Raw genomic sequence first — 22,167 nt, forward strand, 5'->3', positions numbered from 1 at the left:
TTTGCATACCCAATTTGGGTCCGATTGATAAAACTGTCTCCCTGGAACATTTTGTAACCAGCTATCACCCCCACTTTCCTTTTCCAAAGGACTCTCTTAAAATACAGTCCAGATTTGCCTTTATCAACCAAGAGTCATTTCTAAAGTAGAGTAGAAAAGAGGAAGAAACTGTCTGCTAGTTAGAAATGCATTGAGGAGAACAGTGCACGCATGTGTGCACATGCGCGTATGCATTTGAAATTATCTTTGATAATTTTTTTTAAAATCAGAGTTGATTAAGGTTGAATGAAATTCGTTTCTAACATTTGTCTCAAGCGTGCTCGATGCCTTATATTTATATTTAATCATGCAGACAATGATTGGATGTACAGGCTGTTCCCTGTGCTAATACTGTATTGTCATTTTGTCAATTTGCACTGCCACAATGGAGAATTCTGCATCCTAATAGTTTGTTAGGTGACCCAGCAAGCCTTTGGCTAGGGTCCCTAACATCAAGATGGAGATGTGAGCAGCAGTTGACAGGAACAAAGAGAAATTCCTCAATGAGCTTTAAAGCTTCTCATACAAAGAAACGTTGCAGAAAGTAAAAGCCTATGGAAATGGGAAGTTAATAGACTCCCAGTACGTAGAATTACTACCTGGAATGCTTGATTATTTATGTATTTCATATGTAACTTGTCCTACTTGCTAAGGAGCTCAAGGTACTGTGGAAGAAAACAAGGATTTACACTGTGTTTAGATCAGATCCATTAGAGACATCTTTATTTTGGGAGCAAAGTTCAAACAGCTGTTTGGAGAGAACGTCACACTGACATGGAAATACCATGAATGCCCAAAGCTCTCTGCTTCTTCATTTTTACAGCATTCATTTATATGGTTCCTTAAAGCACACGTAACCCAAATTACAGTATGTCATCATTTTCGTATGTCATCTTGACATGTATTACTGTCCTTCACAGAGAACAGAGAAAATTAAACATTAATTAGGGGAAGCACTTATCAGCAGTTTAAAGTCTAAGGGTTATATACACGCAGCTTGCAAATGCTTTAACATGTTTGCTCTTCTCATGTTTTAGCTTTTTAACATTCCCTCTTAGTACATTAAACAGAAACATTCTACCCGTCATTTTTTGCACTCACAAATCTGAACCAAAGTTAAGACCTAGCTTTTGTTACTTCCACATTCCTCCCTTTGGAACTGATAGCTCCACTTCAAATTTGCATATTCATTCATATATTTCTTGTTTCTCCTTTTCTCTCTTTTCTTTATTTCTGCATACATATTATATACCTCTCTCTTCTGTTCCGGGCTTAAGTCTTTTTATATAATTGAAATTAATTTATTAATACAACATCTGCCACAAGCAGTTAATAACTGGATGCTAATATACAGAAAAGTCAAAACACCAAGCAGAAGTAAACAATATAAGAAATTCATACCCCATCTTTCTTTTAGCTACCCCTATAAATCCCAATTCCATTCTTCATTTTCGTGAAGTTTAGCTATTTGATTCTGTATTAGGTTAGTCTGCTTAAAGGTTGCATTTGTATTATTGGGTATGAAAACACAACATTCCTTTCCAATCAAGGTACACGCACCTCCCATTTCAGCTAGAAAATAATCCAATGCTATTCTGTTTTGTAAAACCATTTGGTGAATAGTACCAATTTCGGCAGTAAGAGCTTCCAACCCTGTTGTGGTTGCATTTGCAACTTCTTCTGTAACTCCAGCTATTCTTTTAATTTTTTTCATAATAAAGGCTACTCCTAATCCTGGAAACATAACACCAAAAAATCCTTAGGTGTCAGTTATCTCCTCTTGCCTCTGGCTTTATCCAGTCTCTCATGGTACTCCAGAGTGGCTACATAAAAAGTTCCTCTCCTTCCTGGTGGCAAATATTTAAATGCTCTCCATCCACATATGAAGTAGTGATTGGGTAAAGCCACAATTCCAGTCCTGCAATAGCGAGACGACATCCAATATCAATATCAAGGAATAATATTATTCCTGCTTTTACTGGAGTATGCCCATGTAACCAAGAACCAGCCACCCATGCCCCCTTTCACTTAAAATTGACACAGCAATTATTAGTACCCATGCAAAAAGTTCCATTACATGTCCAACAATGGGTTCCACTTATACATTTAGGGAGGAATGTATAGTCTACTTGCCCTGCTCTGGATGCATTAGGGATATCAGGCCACAAAGGAGAATAAGGAGCCAGATGATTTAGACTCAGTAAGGGCCAAGGCATCATAGAAACCAAAGAAACATTATTAGGAGATCTGATTTCTGCCACTTCTCTCATATGTTGATTTTTTCTCTGAGGCAGATAATGCAGAGTTCTAATTGCAGGCACTACACTGGCTATGTAACAAGACCCTTTCCACCCAGCAGGTTATCTCTTGTAGGCTCTATTCCCATAAACAAAATAATGTCCTTTTAGAGAACAATTATTTGACATTTGCCTTATGAATTTATCACTATTTTAGTATTATAATATGATAGGTTCAAAGGACAGGGTAGGTATTCCTTTGTAAATGTTCCATTTTGTGAAAAATATCCTATCTGGTTGTTGTTGTTGTTATGTGCCTTCAAATCGATTACGACTTATGGCGACCCTATGATAGCATCGTGTAATTACCGTAACTATGTCCCACCCAGACTGATGTTGTACAATTATTTCCATTTGATTGGTAACAAAAATCACCAATTGGGGAAAATGCCAGACTGATAAATTCAGACTTGTTTCTTCCCACATCTGCCCAAGTTCGATTATCTTGTGAAAAGTCTGCTCCAAAACCCTGGCTTGCTATTTATTTATTTATGTATTTATTTATTGTATTTGTATACCGCCCCATAGCCGAAGCTCTCTGGGTGGTTTATAGTAACTAAAAACATTAAAAACAAATATACAAGTTTAAAACACATCTTTTAAAAACAATTTTAAAAAACACACGCTAAAATGCCTGGGAGAAGAGGAAAGTCTTGACCTGGTGCCGAAAAGATAACAGTGATGGCTTCAGGCGCACCTCGTCATGAAAGTCATTCCATAATTTGGGGGCCACCACTGAGAAGGCCATCTCCCTTGTTGCCACCCTCCGAGCTTCCCTTGGAGTAGGCACCCAGAGGAAGGCCTTAGATGTTGAGCGTAGTGTACGGATGGGTTCGTATCGGGAGAGGCATTCCATCAGGTATTGTGGTCCCAAGCCATGTAAGGCTTTATAGGTTAAAACCAGCACCTTGAATCGAGCTCAGAAACATACAGGCAGCCAATGCAAGCGGACCAGAATTGGTTTTATATGTTCGGACCGTCTGGTCCCTGTTACCAATCTGGCCACTGCATTTTGCACAAGCTGCAGTTTCCGAACCATCTTCAAAGGCAGCCCCACATAGAATGCATTGCAGTAATCTAATAACAAATTGAATGGAATTGCTAACATTGGAATACCCCCCAATGAATGGGTAGGCACATGGCTACATATCCAACAATTAGAAACATTTAAATTAGCCCTTATTCGTTCCACAACTTGTAAAAAGGCATTAGAGATATATGTGAAATGCTTGATTCTTTGAATACTGACATTACCTGACCATATGTCCAGCTTAGTTTGATTCAAGACTCATTTTCCAGTCTCTAGTATAAGAGAGTAAACATCAGTCAGGGACCGTTCTTCTGTTTTATTTAGCCAGAACAGGAAGGTCCATACTAAGTTCGAAAAGAACAGCCAAAACTAATAGGTGACACCCACTAAAGTAGGATCTAGGCCAAGGGCTTTCTTCTTTCTCAAAGATGATACCTTGTCTGCCAAACAGATTCAGCTGCATCGTGTAGTGGGAAATCCTCTTCACCAGTGAGCGCTTGGCTTACCACTGGACTTTTGTTGAGGGTGTTATTATGGCCCTTTGTTAAAGGTTTCTTCTCTAATAGGCTCTCCTGCTGACTGGCACTAGGCTTACTACCAGACTGAAGAGGCTTTTAATATCCCTCCAAAAAGGGAAAGATAAGCAGAAAGAAAGTTGTCAAAACAAGGAGAATGAAACCAACCCAAACCAGGAACAAAGCCAAAAGTCCTTTTCTCCTTCAGGGCCGTGATGTCCAGTAGGCTGACTGATGCTGCTACTGGAGTCATCAGGTTCTGGCAGTGAAGTCTTCTTGCAGTGTGACGCGTGAACCCATGTCTGGAGTCTTTGGCGCTTTACAGCTGTGTTGGTGGTCAACAGTACCTTAACTTGCACTCAATCACCTGCCTGGATCGGATGACACTGGTCCTCTGGTTCTCTGGGTAGGGCCACCTGGATCTATAATGGAAGGCCTTCGCACACTTCATTAACTCCTTACAGTAGTTCATGACTATTTCATCATTTAAATGGAGATCATAATGGGCAGGATTTACAGGAGGTGAAACTGGGGTTTGCATTGAGCGACCCGTGAGGATTTTGTGAAGCGATAGTCCAAATTTTTTTTCCTTAGCTGTTGCTCTGATGCTCATAAGGGAAGGGAGATACCAAATGAATTTATTCAACAGTCTTTTGGTAATTGTTATGGTGTTGGCCTTTGCAGTAGGATAGGCCTCAATTCATCTGGAATACATGCATACAATGACAAGAATATATTCATAAGAACAACTTTTTTGCATTTAAGTAAAATCAACCTGAACATTTACAAAAGGTTCCCATGGTGGGGAATGGGTTGTCCTCTTGTCCACAAATGGCAGGTGTGGCAATATTGTTGGGCTACAGTTGGAAAATTTGGAGCATACCAATCTTGTTGTACTGCATGTATCATTCCCCATTTGCTAGAGTGGGACACATCGTGGTGTATCCCAGCAAGATAGGGAAGAAGGACCATGGGCCCACCAAGTGGCTGTCTTGGTCATGCTACAAATGGTCAGGGTGCAAAAGGCACCCTGCCAGTCTCCAGCTTTCTTTTTCAGAATCAGAGGCCTGCTCCTGAAGGAAAGCAACATCTTCAAGGTTTGCTATTGGAGACTGGGCCATGGTGGAGAGGTAAACAGAAATGGCTTGAGGTGTTAGAAAGCGGCTCATATTATTTATTTATTTAAAATATTTCTATCCCGCCCTTCTACTCCACAATGGGGCACTCAGGGCGGCTTACAATAAACACATACATAATAAAATCATACAGAATAAAAATACAAGACAAAACAGTAAGTTAAAATACATAAAATACAGTAAAATACAATAAGCATATATATACAAACAAACTGAGAAACCTACATGTATATATATGACTACATATATGGGGACACAATAGTAAAAACCACAAGAGAAAAATTAAAAAAGAAAAACTAAAAATAGAAAATGTAGAGACAGTGTCAGACTCACCCGTCAGACTCTCTCAAAGGCTCTCTGGAACAAGATTGGTTTTACAAGTTTCTGGAAAACCATCAGGGAGGGAGCAGAACGGGCTTCTTGAGCCAGTGAATTCCAAAGCCTAGGATCCACAACTGAAAAGGCTCTCTCACATGTGCCTGTCATTCTGACATCTTTAGTTCCAGGCACGCAGAGGAGACCAGAGGCAGATAATGTTAAATCCAGAGCAGGAGCATATGGCCACAGACGGTCCTTCAGATACACCAGTCCAAGGCCATTTAGGGCTTTAAAGGTCAAAACCAGCACTTTGAATTGGGCCTGGAAACAAATTGGGAGCCAGTGGAGTCAGTAAATTACAGGGGTAATATTCTCCGTGCACCGTGCTCCAGTTAACATTCTGGCTGCAGCATTTTGAACCAACTGTAATTTCCGAACCGTTTTCAAAGGCAGCCTGTCAGCTTCAGGGCTGGGGACTGGGCAGTAACAAATCAGTCAAGGCTAGGCAGATAACGGATGCCGGCTGGCAGAAGAAAGGCTTGATAAACTAACCAGTAGCAGTGTCCAAGAGCGTTGTCCAGGTAGGGAAGCAGAGTTCAGAAAGCCAGGGGTCCAGTCCGAAGGTCTAGAGGCTAGCAACGGCGTTACATGCGAGGGGTCACAACCGACGTTGTAGTCAGCAGTCTGCTGCAGCCATGAACTGCCTTTCATAACAGACTCCCTAAGCCAGGTGCCCATGATTAGTCTCCCAGCTGCTCAGAGCTGCTTGTTCTTAAACGACCCGACCTCTTCCTTCGTTGCTGTGCTACTCGCTGGCGTCTCCTTTCTGCAGGGGGGAGGGGAGCCTCCTGTTCATACCCAGAATCCGATTGAGGGGCTTCAGCCAGGTGCTGGACATTCTCCAGCTGGGGAAGAGCCAGAGTTGTGTCCTCAGGGGTTCCACGAGTTCCTTCTCCTGGGTCTGCCAACTCTGCCTCTTCCTCCGAGTCGTCTGAAGGGGCCATGACACAGCCCTATGTAGAGTGTGTTACAATAGTCAAGCCTTGATGTCACCAAAGCATGTGTCACTGTGGCTAAGTCAACTGATTCAAGGAACCGATGCAGCTGGTAGACCATTTTAAGATGGCCAAAAGCACTCCTAGCCACCGGTCACCTGATATTCAAGCAGCAGGGCAGGATCCAGGAGAACTCCTAAACTACGAACCTGTTCCTTCAAGGGAAGTGCAACACCATCCAGAATAGGTTGTAACCCTATCCCTGGCGCAGTTTTCCACTTGGCCAGCAACACTTCCATCTTATCTGGATTAAGTTTCAGTTTGTTCGCCCACATCCAGCCTTTCACAGCCTCCAGGCACTGGTTTAGGATGAGCTCTCCTTCCCTCCAGTCAGAAGGTAAGAAGAGATAGAGTTGAGTGTCATCAGCATATTGATGACATTGTACTCCAAATCTCTGGATGACCTCTCCCAGTGGTTTCATATAGATGTTGAAAAGCGTGGGAGACAGAATGGAACCCTGCAGGACCCCAGAGACCAAAGGCCAGGAGGACGAGCAATAGTCTCCCATCACTACTTTCTAGGTCCTGTCATCAGGTAGGATCAAAACCACCACACAACAGTGCCTCCTAAACCCATCCCAGCTAGACAGCCCAGAAGGATACCATGGCCGATGGTATCGGAGGCTGCCAAGAGGTCCAGCAGCACCAACAGGGACACACTACCCCTATCTGATGCCCAGCATACGTCATCAAGCATGGCAACCAAGGCAGTATTTTGTCCCATGACCAGGCCTGAAGCCTGATTGAAAGGGGTCTAGATAATCTGATTCATCCAGGAAAACTTGGAGTTGATCAGCCACCATATATAGAGGGAAAAACTCATTCACACCTGTCTTAATTCAAATGGGTCTTTCACACAAGGAAAGCTTATTTCGGAAGACCATTCTGATTGTGGGATCTGCTCACAGCACAACAATGGCACCTAATGCCCCAAGACAAGACTGTGTGACGGTGGCAGGAAATGCATTTCCCCACAGTTAGATCTGGCTCATAGACCGCTGAGTCACAAGGGAAATGGGGAAGGGAAAAAGTCTCCTTAGGTTTGGTCCTACCAAGCACCCTTGCTTTCAACCAGCTCCAGTTACAGTCCGATGGGACTCTCAGAGAGATGGTGCAGCTGCACTTGGATCAGACTTTCAGGAGATTACTCAATTCACTCAAGAGCACAGAGTTCATTAACTCAATTCACACAAGGGTCCATTAGCTAATGCCACTTTCAATCCATCTCTCAATCTCCCTTCCCAGAAAAATGCTTCAGACTGCTTACATGTTGAGTCTAACAGATCTGGCAGCAAACTGTTGGATAGCGCTTGTGCCAACAAGAGATGGCCAGGCAGCACGGGCAATCCCTCACTGACAATCCCCAAAGGAGAGATTTCAAAAGGTCTTTTCCCCTCTTATTTATGGCACAGGGGAGTCAGTGGTGGATGGTCCATTCCACTGGTTCTCCAGGAAACGTGACTATTAGAGTCACGGCACCAGAATTGTGGAAGAAAACAAGGATTTACACTGTGTTTAGATCAGATCCGTTAGAGACACCTTTATTTTGGGAGCGAAGTTCAAACAGCTGTTTGGAGAGAACGTCACACTGACATGGAAATATCATGAATGCCCAAAATTGTCTGCTTCTTCATTTTTACAGCATACATTTATATGGTTCCTTAAAGCACACATAACCCAAATTACAGTATGTCATCATACTGAATCATTTTTGTATGTCATCTTGACATGTGTTACTGTTCTTCACATAGAATAGAGAAAATTAAATATTAATTAGGGGAAGCACTTATCAGCAGTTTAAAGTCTAAGGGTTACATACACGCAGGTTGGAAATGCTTTAACATGTTTGCTCTTCTCATGTTTGTGCTACTTGCATTACAGCATCAGCATTATTCTCAGAACATCTTTTTAGCATTCCCTCTTAGTACATTAAACAGAAACATTCTACCTGTCATTTTTTGCATTCACAAATCTGAACCAAAGTTAAGGCCTAGCTTTTGTTACTTCCGCAGAACGTAATAGCATTATTCCTTTTTATGGTCATAGCAACCCTCTTAAGGCATGGTCACCCAGTGTATCATGAGTGAGCTAGAGTTCAAGTTCTGCCCAATGTACCATACTGATCCTTCTTCTGTACCATATTGGATTGGTTCACATTCTGCTTCCTGACTAAATCTAAGCTGACAGTGAATACGGACCAAAGGATGTGTAGAAGCTACAACACCTGAAGGCAGCCTGCTTTACATTTCAGCAATGGTGTGTCTGTACACTGAATTATTTCAGAAGTGCCTCTGCAATTTTATTACATTTTCATGTTGATTTCAGCTACAGCTATGATCTATCCCACTCACTTCAATATAACCTTACTGTTCTGAGGATGCCTCTTGACATCCTTAAGACAGAAACAACTCGAACACGACAGGAGAGTTTTGATATTTTTGAAGATGAGGGACTTGCGACTCAAGGTGGAAGTGGTGAGTGTGATTTAAATAGAAGTAAACAATCATGCATTTATTTGGAATTATTTCAGCTGCAGAAACATGCTCTTTTTATTGATCAGTGTAGTGTAGCAGCCCCAAGTTGATACAAGATTACATAAACTGCACATTACAGCTAGTGAGGTTTTGTTTTTTATATTTTTGAGCAAGACAATTTCTATAAATGATTAATTACTTATTTTGGTAACTTAATTTTTAACTCAGGAGGATAATTAGGCATGCTGAAATGGTTTTTGACAAATGATTATTCAGCTAATTTGTAGGTTTGACAGATAAGAATTTATACATGAAGCATGAATCTGTCTTCTGTAAGATATAAATAGTACTAATAGCTATTTGATTCAATGGTGCCAAACACTAATGGGAAAAGACTGTAGTGCTGTTATATCTTCTTTGAATTGTAGTGTTTGGGAGCACACATTAACTTAAGCCAAATCCTTCCATTTTTTTGATCAACAATGTAAAATGTTTAAAATTAAATTAGCTTTTTGTTTTAGTTGTGGGAAGGAGAGGGAAGTTACTGAAGGAAATCTGTGAATGATTTGGGCCCTGTTTAGGCATTTTAAAATTATATCTGTGGAAGGGGTGTGTGTTCAGGCCCTACTCCTCCACCCCAACCTTCACATGTTGACTGGGAAGGCCTAAAGGGGAATTGTAAGTGCATATGGCTAAACATGGTTATAATCCTCCTAGCATTGCAGAACTGAGAAGAGTGGCTTGAGCTCACCTCCCCACTTTACCTTTCCAGCACATAAACTTTATAGTTATAGCGTAAGAAGAAGAAGAAGATCTCTTACATCAGACCAAAGATTTGTCTAGTTGAGCATCCTGTTTGCAATAATGGTGAGCCAGAGGCTTCTGGCATTGGTTCTGTTTGCTCCTATCCTCTGATAGTGATGTAGGATCTTGGGGGCTAAGAACACCCAAAATCAGTGGTTATGAAAAGGTCTTTGTTCATTGATAAAACAAATTATTGATAAAACAAAAATATTTTACTCTTTATTTTTTATTTTTGTTTTTTTTTCCTTTTTTTTTTTGTTTAAATATTTTTGATTTTGTTTTTTGTCTTTGAATGTTTTATGATTTTGTTTTGTATGTTTTATGAAAATCTGAATAAAAATTATTGAAAAAAAAAAAAAAAGATAAAACAAATTATGCCCTAAATGCATATGTAATTGGTTTGAGCAGGAATAATCAATCTGATTAAAATCCATATTGAATTTATTGTTTCAGTTGCAATTATTTTTCAGGTGTATTTGGAGTTTGCAGTGAACCTTACAGAAAATATGTGTGGAATGGCAAACTGCTCGGCATAGTCAAAACCACAGTTCATCGAGACTGGCTTTTGTATATTATTCATGGATTTTGTGGACAGTCAAGTATCCTTCTACTGTTAAAGTTTAATGTTTATTCAGTAACAGCAAATTGAAATTATGGAAAGAAAAATGAATTATGGTAACACACAGTATACTTGTTGCTCAGTGTCCTTCTATGTGCCAATTAAACCCGTTCACAAATTAATTGCCTACTTCTTTTTCTAAGGATCTTCTGGATCTAATTGCTATGAAAGAGGGAGATGAGTTTTCTGTCTGTAACTGCTGCATATATAATGAAACACAATGAAGAAAAATTCTTATTCTAAGCATGCATGTTACGAGAAATCATGCATGGGATAGTATTGCCAGTGAAGAAATAAGGGCTTGATGATAGCTTCATTTACCTGTCGCAGTGGCCATGTCTTCACTGTGAAATGCGGTCTCAATAGGATAATTGAACAGACTCATTTTGGAGCAGATAGTTGGAAATGTAACATTAGAATGACTATAAAATGCATTTGTAGTGAAAACAACCCAAAATATGTGGCAGAAGAACCATATCAAATACACTGGAGCAAATGAGACTTTATTATTTTTAAATTGCAACTGTAAATATTCTATGTAAAATATTGTTTTAGTTTGTAGTAACCTTTACTTGCAGTTCTGTATGTGTAAGTTTGATCATTGCAGATATTTCTAAACATAAATCACTATATATGTGAGCACAGGGCATGCATCTTCATAATCCAAGATATATATACAAAAGAGAACAGGGTTATTAAAGTGCATTATTTGTAGTTCTGAAGTCTTAGGCTCTGATGCTCAGGGCAATATTACTAGTGGATTTTGTTCATAAATATGTTTAGGATTCTTTTTTTTTTAGTTCAGCACATATAAAACATTCTGGAAATAATATGCTTTCCATCAGTTTAGATTTTGGAAGCTTGTATCCTCTTAGCATAAAAACATCCTCAGCTACTATGTGCATTCAGTAAGGACATTTATGAAAAAGCACTGAGAGAGGGTTTGCTTTTTATCTTTTAGCTTACTTTTATTGTTAAAGTCCACATTTCTTGTTGGAGAAATAGCATGGGATTGCAAGTCTGTGGCTAATATTTCTGTCCCACAGTTTCAGGGGTGTTGAATGTATGGGAGCTCTCATATCTTTTTTGAAGAACTCAGTCCAGATGAAACAAACCAGAATAATCAGCACATCTTTTTTCAGTTTCTACTATCAGTATCATGGATTGAAATGGAGGTTCTGCATATGACTATGTATTGAAATAATCAAAGGTATTCTTTATCTGCTCCAGATTGAATTACAAATAGGTGATGAAGCTATGTTGGGATAAATAATTGGCATTTAGGTAACCTTCAGTGTGTGCCTATATTTCTATATATGGAAGCAAGTCTGATTTCTTTAAAATTGAACTAGAGCCATTTCAGAGAATTATACATGTTTTCCAGCTTCACCGCTGAGGAAAATGTATTTTTATTAGGGTAGTAGCATATGTTTATCACAACTGTACATTAACTCAAAACTGCTCTTGTGGGGGAGTTTTGCATTTTTATCAATTTATAAATATGCAAGCAGTTTAAAGATGCATTTCTTCCCAATTTAGTCTGAGATGCAATCTATGCCCATGTCTTCTGTGACATTCTGCACATGTTTGTAATATTTCTCACAATGGTTTTTTGCATATCTGGACAACTTCCAGGCATTTGGGCATGGGAGACTAATGTTTGTTTATTCATTTAACAAAATGTATATACTGCTTACTCAACAGAAGACCTCTAATTGATTTGCTTTTGATATCCTCACAGTGATTGTGTGTGTCTGTAAATAGGTATGCTCTTGTATGTGTGTATATATGCCACTGACTTAATATTTTTGGACTGTTAAAACGTGGTAAGAAACCCCCCCCCCCAATGGTTAATCTGTCAGGCCACAGAAACATTTCAATCTCCAACAGGTTTCATGTGAGTGAATACATGCAACACCCAAAGACTTTGGACAACCTATAGAGTGTTGTTTGTTCTAATATTCAACATTTCTATACTGGTTCAAAATGGTCAACCATCTAAGTTTGATATATCCCAAAGTATTTGGTGAAGTTTGGAGAGGAAATCCTGAAGTGAACACTATGTTCTGTGATCTAATGTTCATGAATGTTGAAAAATAATTGTTCAGTGTGTTCTTCCAGAAGTAACACTGAAAGCTAGCCCTAAATATGAGAAATGGTTCCCTGACATGGCCTTTTCTGTGGTTTTGGAGAAATCTTTTCCTCGGTTTCCTTTTCTGAAAATAATAAATTATGAATTAAGTAGCTACCAGTTTGTAGAGGCTCCAAAAGGAAAAAAAGAATTAAGGCTACAATCACTTTCCTGGGAGTAAGCCCCATTGAATGTAATAGGACTTAACTTTTAAGTAGACATGGTTAGGATTGCACTGTAAATGTAGTTTTATTTATACACAGAACTTCTGTCTGTCTTTATTGAATGAATTTAAAAGTTTAAAATGACATGTTGATAGGATGTGAAAACATTCTTTTCTTTTTGAAATGAGAACAGTGAACTTGCTGTGTGCTTATGTACATGCCAGGGCTAAGGAAAAGTTCAAAGGAAATGGGCTTGTGAATGATATAACCCTTAACTTGGCTTCCAAGAGTTGCTCATTTATGGTCGTCCAGCGTATGTCACTCTGATAGCTAGAAGATCAAGTAAATATGCTGGAACACGGTTTCTAAAGAGAGGAGCAAACTGTGAGGTAATATAGATCATTATCTTTTTTTTCCACCGTGTATGGAAGTTTCATGAAGACATGTCATTGCTATGGAGAACACGACCTTAAGTCCTTTGACTTTGTAACAAGTGTATTTTGCCTCATTTTGGCAATCATCAAAGCAAATCAAAACCGTGTAAATCTTGGCATGAATATTTCAAAATTCATGTGCTGTATTTAATGTGCTTGAGAATTCTTATATGAAATACTGGTAACCCGTGTGCATTAGTGAATGCCTTTGGATTCTGGGATCTAATTTACAACATATCTATGCTTTAGCATGTGATTACAGCAGTGCTGTCATTTTATAACCACACTGTACATCTTCACATAGGAATTGTTCACTTGTGGATTTTTCTGAGAAAATAGACTGGGGTGGAGAATTGTGGTCCTTCAAGCCTCTCTATCCAGCCCTAAGCTCTCTTTCCCAGGCCATGCCTCCTCCGCAGGCCTCATCTCTCACTGACCCTACTCCATTCCCTCCTTGAGTGCTTTTGCCTGACTTGCATGTATCCGTGAAATCTTTTTCCAGGATGGAGAGGAGTGTGTACGTATATAGAAATCTGACTTGTGTTTGGCTGAAATGTAGGCTATTGTAAAAAGATAAGCATCATATCCATTGCTCTGCCCACTTTTGCCTGTGGCCCCACTCGCCCCCAGCAAGCGGCCCCTGGAAAGTTGTTCATGGGAATACAGCCCTCAGATTCAAATGTTCTCCAACCCTGAAATATTCCAGCTGTGAAGGAATATAGTATAGCATGGATCCTTATTCTCATGTGGAAATTTCAGATGATGATTGGATTCCATATGAACATTAAGGCCTGTGCTTATGCTCAATGTTGCAGGCAAACTTGCCTGCCCTTAGTTCTTTTTGCTGCCTACAAACACTGCTTACCTATATATAGGTAAGGGAATGAAGCACCTGGGAAAGGGATTAAGCACATTTCAATAATTAAATTCCTTAGACTTAAATTCCTGCACCAAGCAGCCTTCTGCTACACTTATGGGTCTCTGGTTTGACACAACTATGGATTTAGCTGTGCAGCTTGAGAATGTTTTTGTAGAACAAAGCAAAACTGAAATAGATGGGATGTTCTTAGAAGAAAATGTGTTTAGGTCTGGAGTTAAAAACCTTAAAGTTGGATTGAGGACAACATGGTATGAACTGTCATACACAATAAACACATGTGTTCAGCCTACTTTAAAATTAATCTGATGAATGGGTGGTATAATTTTTACTTTTGAGGATGCAGATGAAAATGTCATTCCGTCGTTTTTGTTTTGTACAGGGAGATGTAGCTAACGAAGTAGAAACAGAACAAATACTCTATGATGCTTCAGTGATGTCATTTTCTGCTGGAAGCTATTCGTCTTATGTCCAAGTGCGGGGTTCTGTCCCTCTCTACTGGTCTCAGGATATTTCAACTATGATGCCTAAGCCGCCAATTACATGTATGTAGAATATTAATTATGTTATAAGATTTTTGCAGATGTGTTCTGTCCAATCAGTAGGCCCCGTTAATCCATTGGATGCAGGGAATATAGATGTATCCTTCCAAGATGCAGTCAAGACATGGAAATAAACATCTGGCCAGGAATTGTAGTTGTTAACAAAAGGTTACTGGTGCTACAGTAGATAGTATGTATCAACATGCTGTTGATAACATGATTTTAATATTACTACGATTGATTCCATAAAGGAAGCCACAGACCTGACCTTACAAGATCTGAACAGGGTGGTTCGTGACAGATGCTCTTGGAGGTCGCTGATTCATAGGGTCACCATAAGTCGCAGTCGACTTGGAGACACATAACAACAAACATATTGTTATTTCTTTAGTAATAGACTATCTGTAAAAATCAGAGGCGATTGACAATACACACAACAATAAAACATCACTACAGGTACAATATATCAAGAAAATACAATCATTAAAACATGAAATCTCATTCAGCTCAGAAACCAAGATGCTGTGGCCAATAAAAATCTTCTGAGGCACTGTCCATCATGGCAATATACTCAAAAGGTCATGGTGAATAAACACTTTTCAGCTGGTGATGGAAACTTAGCACTGCATAAGCGGGGCACCACAACAGAGAAGGCCCTGTCTCAGGCAGCAGCACCAGAAATAGGACCTCCCCTGCAGACCACAAGGCCCAGTCCAACTGATAGAAGGCACTCCTTCAAATAGTTACTCCTTCAAATAGTTAAAGACCCATCAGCATCAGAACTCTTGAACTGGGCCCAAAAGCATGTAGCCAGCCAATGCCAATAAAATGATGCCCGACTGAAGTGCTCTGCTCCTTCAGAGGGAGTGCAACTCAATCTAGAATAGGCCATCTCCCTACTTCTCAGACACGGGAACCACCAACCGACAGGATTCAGTTGCAGTTTATCATGCAGCCCATCACCATCTCCAGACACTGGTCCAGCACTTGCACATATCATCACTTGATTCAGATGGTATGAGGACAGAGAGCTGGTATCATCAGCATACTAATAGTACCTCATCATAAGAACATGAGAACATAAGAAGAGCCTGCTGGATCAGGCCAGTGGCCCATCTAGTCCAGCATCCTGTTCTCACAGTGGCCAACCAGGTGCCTGGGGAAAGCCCGCAAGCAGGACCCGAGTGCAAGAACACTCTCCCCTCCTGAGGCTTCCGGCAACTGGTTTTCAGAAGCATGCTGCCTCTGACTAGGGTGGCAGAGCACAGCCATCACGGCTAGTAGCCATTGATAGCCCTGTCCTCCATGAATTTGTCTAATCTTCTTTTAAAGCCATCCAAGCTGGTGGCCATTACTGCATCTTGTGGGAGCAAATTCCATAGTTTAACTATGCGCTGAGTAAAGAAGTACTTCCTTTTGTCTGTCCTGAATCTTCCAACATTCAGCTTCTTTGAATGTCCACGAGTTCTAGTATTATGAGAGAGGGAGAAGAACTTTTCTCTATCCACTTTCTCAATGCCATGCATAATTTTATACACTTCTATCATGTCTCCTCTGACCCGCCTTTTCTCTAAACTAAAAAGCCCCAAATGCTGCAACCTTTCCTCGTAAGGGAGTCGCTCCATCCCCTTGATCATTCTGGTTGCCCTCTTCTGAACCTTTTCCAACTCTATAATATCCTTTTTGAGATGAGGCGACCAGAACTGTAGACAGTATTCCAAATGCGGCCGCACCATAGATTTATACAACGGCATTATGATATCGGCTGTTTTATTTTCAATACCTTTCCTAATTATCCCTAGCATGGAATTTGCCTTTTTCACAGCTGCCGCACACTGGGTCGACATTTTCATCGTGCTGTCCACTACAACCCCGAGGTCTCTCTCCTGGTCGGTCACCGCCAGTTCAGACCCCATGAGCGTATATGTGAAATTAAGATTTTTTGCTCCAATATGCATAATTTTACACTTGTTTATATTGAATTGCATTTGCCATTTTCCCGCCCATTCACTCAGTTTGGAGAGGTCTTTTTGGAGCTCTTCGCAATCCCTTTTTGTTTTAACAACCCTGAACAATTTAGTGTCGTCAGCAAAGTTGGCCACTTCACTGCTCACTCCTAATTCTAGGTCATTAATGAACAAGTTGAAAAGTACAGGTCCCAATACCGATCCTTGAGGGACTCCACTTTCTACAGCCCTCCATTGGGAGAACTGTCCGTTTATTCCTACTCTCTGCTTTCTGCTTCTTAACCAATTCCTTATCCACAAGAGGACCTCTCCTCTTATTCCATGACTGCTAAGCTTCCTCAGAAGCCTTTGGTGAGGTACCTTGTCAAACGCTTTTTGAAAGTCTAAGTACACTATGTCCACTGGATCACCTCTATCTATATGCTTGTTGACACTCTCAAAGAATTCTAATAGGTTACTAGGACAGGACTTTCCCTTGCAGAAGCCATCCCAAATCCTCAGCTGATCTCACCCAGTGGCTTCATATAAATGGTAAAAAACATAGGGGACAAGATAGGACCCTGCAAGATCCCACAGTGCAAGCACCAGGGGGCTAAGCAGAAGTCCACAAAAGATGCTCAGTGTCTGACTTTATTTACTTGCCCAGCTGGCTTCATTCACCACCCTAAAAAGCTCTGCTGGACAGCTACTTGAGGACACTAAATGGTAAAAGCTTTCTTTATTACCAAGAAAGGGATGTATGTTTTCAGAAGCCACCCTAAAAATGTGTTTTAATTCTTTTTAATATTTATTTTAGTTTTTGTAACCCACCCTGGGACCTATTGGTGAAAGGTGGGCAATTTATTATTATTGTGTTGTTTTATATTATAACTGGTGAAATTGCAGGAATCAGAGAGATGTGAGAAGTGGCGTTCCGCAAGGATTGGTATTGGGACCTATGTTTTTTAATTTGTTCATAAACAATCGAGGGTTAGGAGTGAGTAGTAAGGTGGCCAAGTTCGCTGATTATACTAAATGGTTTAGAGTTTTTAAAACAAAAAGACACTGTGAAGAGCTCAAAAAGGACCTCTCCAAAATGAGTGAATGGGCAGTAAACTGGCAAATGCAATTTAATGTGAACAAGTGTAAAGTGATACATATCAGGGCAAAAAATCTTAATTTCACATATACACTCATGGGGTCTAAACTGGTGGTGACTGACCAGGAACAAGACTTTGGGGTTATAGTGAATAGCTTGGTGAAGATGTCGATCCATTGTGTGGCAGCTGTGAAAAAGGCAATTCCATGTTACGGATCATTAGGAAAGTTATTGAAAATAAAACTAATGCATCTTAACTTTAGTATACCAGATTTGATCTATCTTTTAAGTTTGTTTATATATTTTGTTGTTGTTATATGCATTCAAGTCGATTCCAACTTATGGCAACCCTATGAATCAATGACCTCCATAGGATTGGTCGTGAACCACCCTGTTCAGATCTCGTAAGTTCAGGTCTGTGGCTTCCTTGATGGAATCAATCCATCTCTTGTTTGGTCTTCCTCTTTTTCTACTCCCTTCTGTTTTTCCCAGCATTATTGTCTTTTCTAGTGAATCAGCTTTTCTCATGATGTGTCCAAAGTATGATAACCTCAGTTTCATCATTTTAGCTTCTAGTGATAGTTCTGGTTTAATTTGTTCTAACTCCCATTTATTTGTCTTTTTCGCAGTCCATGGTATGCGCAAAGCTTTCCTCCAACACCACATTTCAAATGAGTTGATTTTTCTCTTATCCGCTTTTCACGGTCCAACTTTCACATCCATACATAGAGATCAGGAATACCACGGTCTGAATGATCCTGACTTTAGTGTTCCGTGATGCATCTTTGTATCTGAGGACCGTTTCTAGTTCTCTCATAGCTGCCCTCCCCAGTCCTAGCCTTCTTCTGATATCTTGACTATTGTCTCAATTTTGGTTAATGACTGTGCTGAGGTATTCATAATCCTTGACAAGTTCAATGTCTTTGTCAACTTTAAAGTTACATAAATCTTCTGTTGTCATTACTTTAGTCTTCTTGACGTTCAGCTGTAGTCCTGCTTTTGTGCTTTCCTCTTGAACTTTCATCAGCATTTGTTTCAAATCATTACTGGTTTCTGCTAATAGTATGGTATCGTCTGCATAACTTAAATTATTGATATTTCTCCCTCCAATTTTCACACCTCCTTCATCTTGGTCCAATCCCGCTTTCCGTATAATATGTTCTGTGTATAGATTAAACAAATAGGGTGATAAAATACACCCCTGTCTCACACCCTTGCGATGGGGAACCAATCAGTTTCTCCATATTCTGTCCTTACAGTAGCCTCTTGTGCAGAGTATAGGTTGCGCATCAGTACAATCAGATGCTGTGGCACCCCCATTTCTTTTAAAGCATTCCATAGTTTTTATGATCTACACAGTCAAAGGCTTTGCTGTAATCTGTAAAGCACAGGGTGATTTCCTTCTGAAATTGTTTGGTCCGTTCCATTATCCTACATATGTTTGCGATGTGATCTCTGGTGCCTCTTCCCTTTCTGAATCCAGCTTGGACATCTGGCATTTGTTGTATAATCCTGAGCATTACTTTACTTGCATGGGATATTAAGGCAATAATTCGATAATTACTGCATTCCCTGGGATCTCTTTTCTTTGGAATTGGGCACCTCACATTCTAAAATCTCTGGTCCTTCATATGGTTCCTCTGTGAATGAATCTGTCATCCTTGCATCTCTTTTATAGAGTTCTTCAGTGTATTGCTTCCATCTTCCTTTTTATATATAAGGTATATAATTTAACTTGTTTAACTAGTTTATATATAAGGTATATAATTTAACTTGTTTACATGTAATTTTTTGGCCTTTCTGCATTCAAATATTTGTACCTGTATGGCTGGTCAATGACAGTATAAAAAAGAAAAAGAAAAAAGAAATAAATGAAATAAAACTGCTGATATCATAATGCCCTTATACAAATCTATATTGCAACTATATTTGGAAAACTGTGTGCAGTTCTGGTCACATCACCTGAAAAAGGATATTGTAGAGTTGGAAAAGGTTCAGAAAAGGGCAACCAAGATGATCAAGGGGATGGAGCGACTCCTCTATGAGGTAAGATTGCAGCATTTGAGGCTTTTTAGTTTACAGAAAAGGTGAATGAGATGTGACATGATAGAAGTTTCTACAAGTATGCATGGCACAGAGAGAGTGGATAGAGAGAAGTTTTTCTCCCTCTCTCATAACACTAGAACTCGTGGACATCCAGCAAAACTGAATCCTGGAAGATTGAGGACAGATAAAAGAAAGTGCTTCTTCAGACAGTGTGTAGTTAAGCTATGGAACTCCCTCCCAGAGGAGGCAGTGATGGCCACCAACTTGGACAGCTTTAACAGAGGATTAGACAAATTCCTGGAGGTTAATGTTATCAAATGCTACTAGCTACGATGGCTATGCTCTGCCTCCACAATTGGAGGCAGTATGCTTCTGAATACCAGTTCCTGGAAACCACAGGAGGGTGAAGAGTGCTCTCATGCTCAGGTCCTGCTTCTGGGCTTCCCATGGGCATCTGTTTGGCCACTGAGAACAGGATGCTAGGCTAGATGGGCCACTGGTCTGATCGAGCAGGCTCTTCTTATGGTCCTAAAGAAAGAGTTGTGAAAATAAGATGTGGAATTAAAGTGACATTTGCCAAATGTAAACATACTTTATTTTTTATTAGTAATAAATGATTAGAAATCTAGAATATTTAATACTCGAATGATGCATTAATCATGTAGTTAATGCCTTTGTTCATCAAACAGCTGCACAGAAGAATCAAAGCTGCTTGCTTGCTACTTCCCATATGATGCTCAGTGGTGTTTATAAACATATGCTGAAAGTCAACTAGACCTTTATAAAGCATGGAATTATTGCTAGTGTCTGTGTTTGATGACACCATGAAAAGTAAAGAATGTATGCCATGTTGCCTTTGCACTATGTATCGCCCTGTGTCCCCCATCACTCCTCCCAACCAAATATGTGAGATGGAGATAGGGAGGTGATGATGCATCAGACATTTGTTTTATATTCTACAAAAAAAGAGGGTAAAGAGACATGGTGTCAGGTCTGTCTTTCTTATAATGTCTAGTTTAATCAGAAGATCTTTTCTTTGGACCTGCTTGGGATGCACTCTTCCGTTCCTAAACTTCATCTGATATTTCTTTTGCACAGGGTTCTCCCCACTCTCTCCCCCCTCCCCCCCCCCCTCCCCAGCTTGCAGTCTGGCAAGAAAATTAACCAGAATTGTGTATTCACAGTTGTGCCTTTCTCTGGGAATGATTTGCTCAACATTTCGCCTCCTAGCACTTCATTTCTATTTTATCCTTTCAAATGGGAACTTCACACAGCAGTAAAAATCCTAGATTGATTTTTTTTTTTTGTCAGCTGTCACAGGTCAGGAATTTCAAAAATAAATAATAGATGGCAGGCAAAGAATATCACAAGTCTGAAGATAAACCAGAAATGTGTCTTTCTCCCTACTTTGTAGCTTTTTTACAAGACTGCTAAAACTTGGCACGTGTAGTGCTACAGTTCCTAAGAACAAGATCTTCTAATCGCTGTTCATCTAATGACAATTTTTTTTTCTAGTGGATCAGGCTGACCCGTATGCACATGTGGCTGCTCTTCACTTTGATCAGATGCTCCAGAGGTTTGGCTCCCCAATCATAATTTTGAATCTTGTGAAGGTAAGGCATGATTTTGTTGTAATTTATTTGCAGCATTCATTAAGCTAATGAACTTTGCTAATATTCATTTGCTTGTGTTTATTCTTGCATTTCTTCATCTCTCGGAGAGAGACTTTTAAAATCCAGGTTTTGTTCTTGGTTCTTGACACTTAAAGTACAGAGTAGGTTAAATGATGTATTTTATTAGACAAGCTTAAGTTAGTGTAGGAGTTGGTAAGCCTTTGAATTTCACAGTCACCTTCATCAAAAAATGTATTGGGGAATAATACAGAATCCACCTCTGAACATGCAGATATTATGTTTTGCTGTTTCTATTCACCATGTTTATTTTTACAACTTCGAGAACATCGTTTTATATTTTCTAATTGTTCTGTGTTAACATTTTGTAAAGTCTCCTTGAACTTTCTTAAGGAAAGGTGACTGGATCCAATCTGTATTTACTGAAGATTCCACTGCCTTCTGCTTGTTGCTGATTCTCTTACTGCCCCTTCTCCCAGTCCCCACAAAAAGCCACTCTGAAGGAGCCTCCTACCTCCTGAACCCAGTTTTCAGGGGGCAAGTAGCATTTAGATCACTTTACGAGTTACTTTGGGGGTGACAGCAAATACCTTTTTCACTATAACTTACCAGTGAGCCAAATAAATTCTTGTCTCTGAAGTGCTTAAAATGCATTAGGATAAAATGTACTAGACTCCTACTGGGAGATATAAATCAAATAATAACAAATAAATAAATAACAATCTGATGAAGTGTCATGTGGAATAAAGATTTGCATGCCCTTTTATCGGTTTCAGCTATATGTTTTGGTATGTAAAGCACTTTCAGCATTTTATTTATTTATTCAAAACATGGTGGTTTGAGTGTTGACTACAACTTGGGAGACCAGGGTTCGAATCCTCACACAGCCACGAAGCTCACTGGGTGACCTTGGGCCAGTCACTGCCTCTCAGCCTCAGAGGAAGGCAATGGTAAACCACTTCTGACTACCGCTTACCATGAAAACCCTATTCATAGGGTTGCCATAAGTC

General features: G+C 39.9%; 1 protein-coding gene across 4 annotated transcripts in view; it reads left to right on the forward strand.

Moving 5' to 3' along the window:
* The window catches only part of FIG4 (FIG4 phosphoinositide 5-phosphatase), a 159,685-nt gene that overhangs the window by 30,940 nt on the left and 106,578 nt on the right, over positions 1 to 22,167 (forward strand). For all 4 annotated transcript variants that reach the window (XM_061623590.1, XM_061623592.1, XM_061623591.1 and 1 more), the window contains 5 exons: positions 8,716 to 8,864; positions 10,139 to 10,267; positions 12,871 to 12,971; positions 14,276 to 14,438; positions 21,042 to 21,139. In XM_061623590.1, the coding sequence (XP_061479574.1) occupies positions 8,716 to 8,864; positions 10,139 to 10,267; positions 12,871 to 12,971; positions 14,276 to 14,438; positions 21,042 to 21,139 (640 nt within the window). The remainder of the gene's footprint in view (positions 1 to 8,715; positions 8,865 to 10,138; positions 10,268 to 12,870; positions 12,972 to 14,275; positions 14,439 to 21,041; positions 21,140 to 22,167) is intronic.

The sequence above is a fragment of the Rhineura floridana genome, chromosome 4 (genome assembly GCF_030035675.1).
Source record: "Rhineura floridana isolate rRhiFlo1 chromosome 4, rRhiFlo1.hap2, whole genome shotgun sequence".
NCBI classification, from domain to species: domain Eukaryota; kingdom Metazoa; phylum Chordata; class Lepidosauria; order Squamata; family Rhineuridae; genus Rhineura; species Rhineura floridana.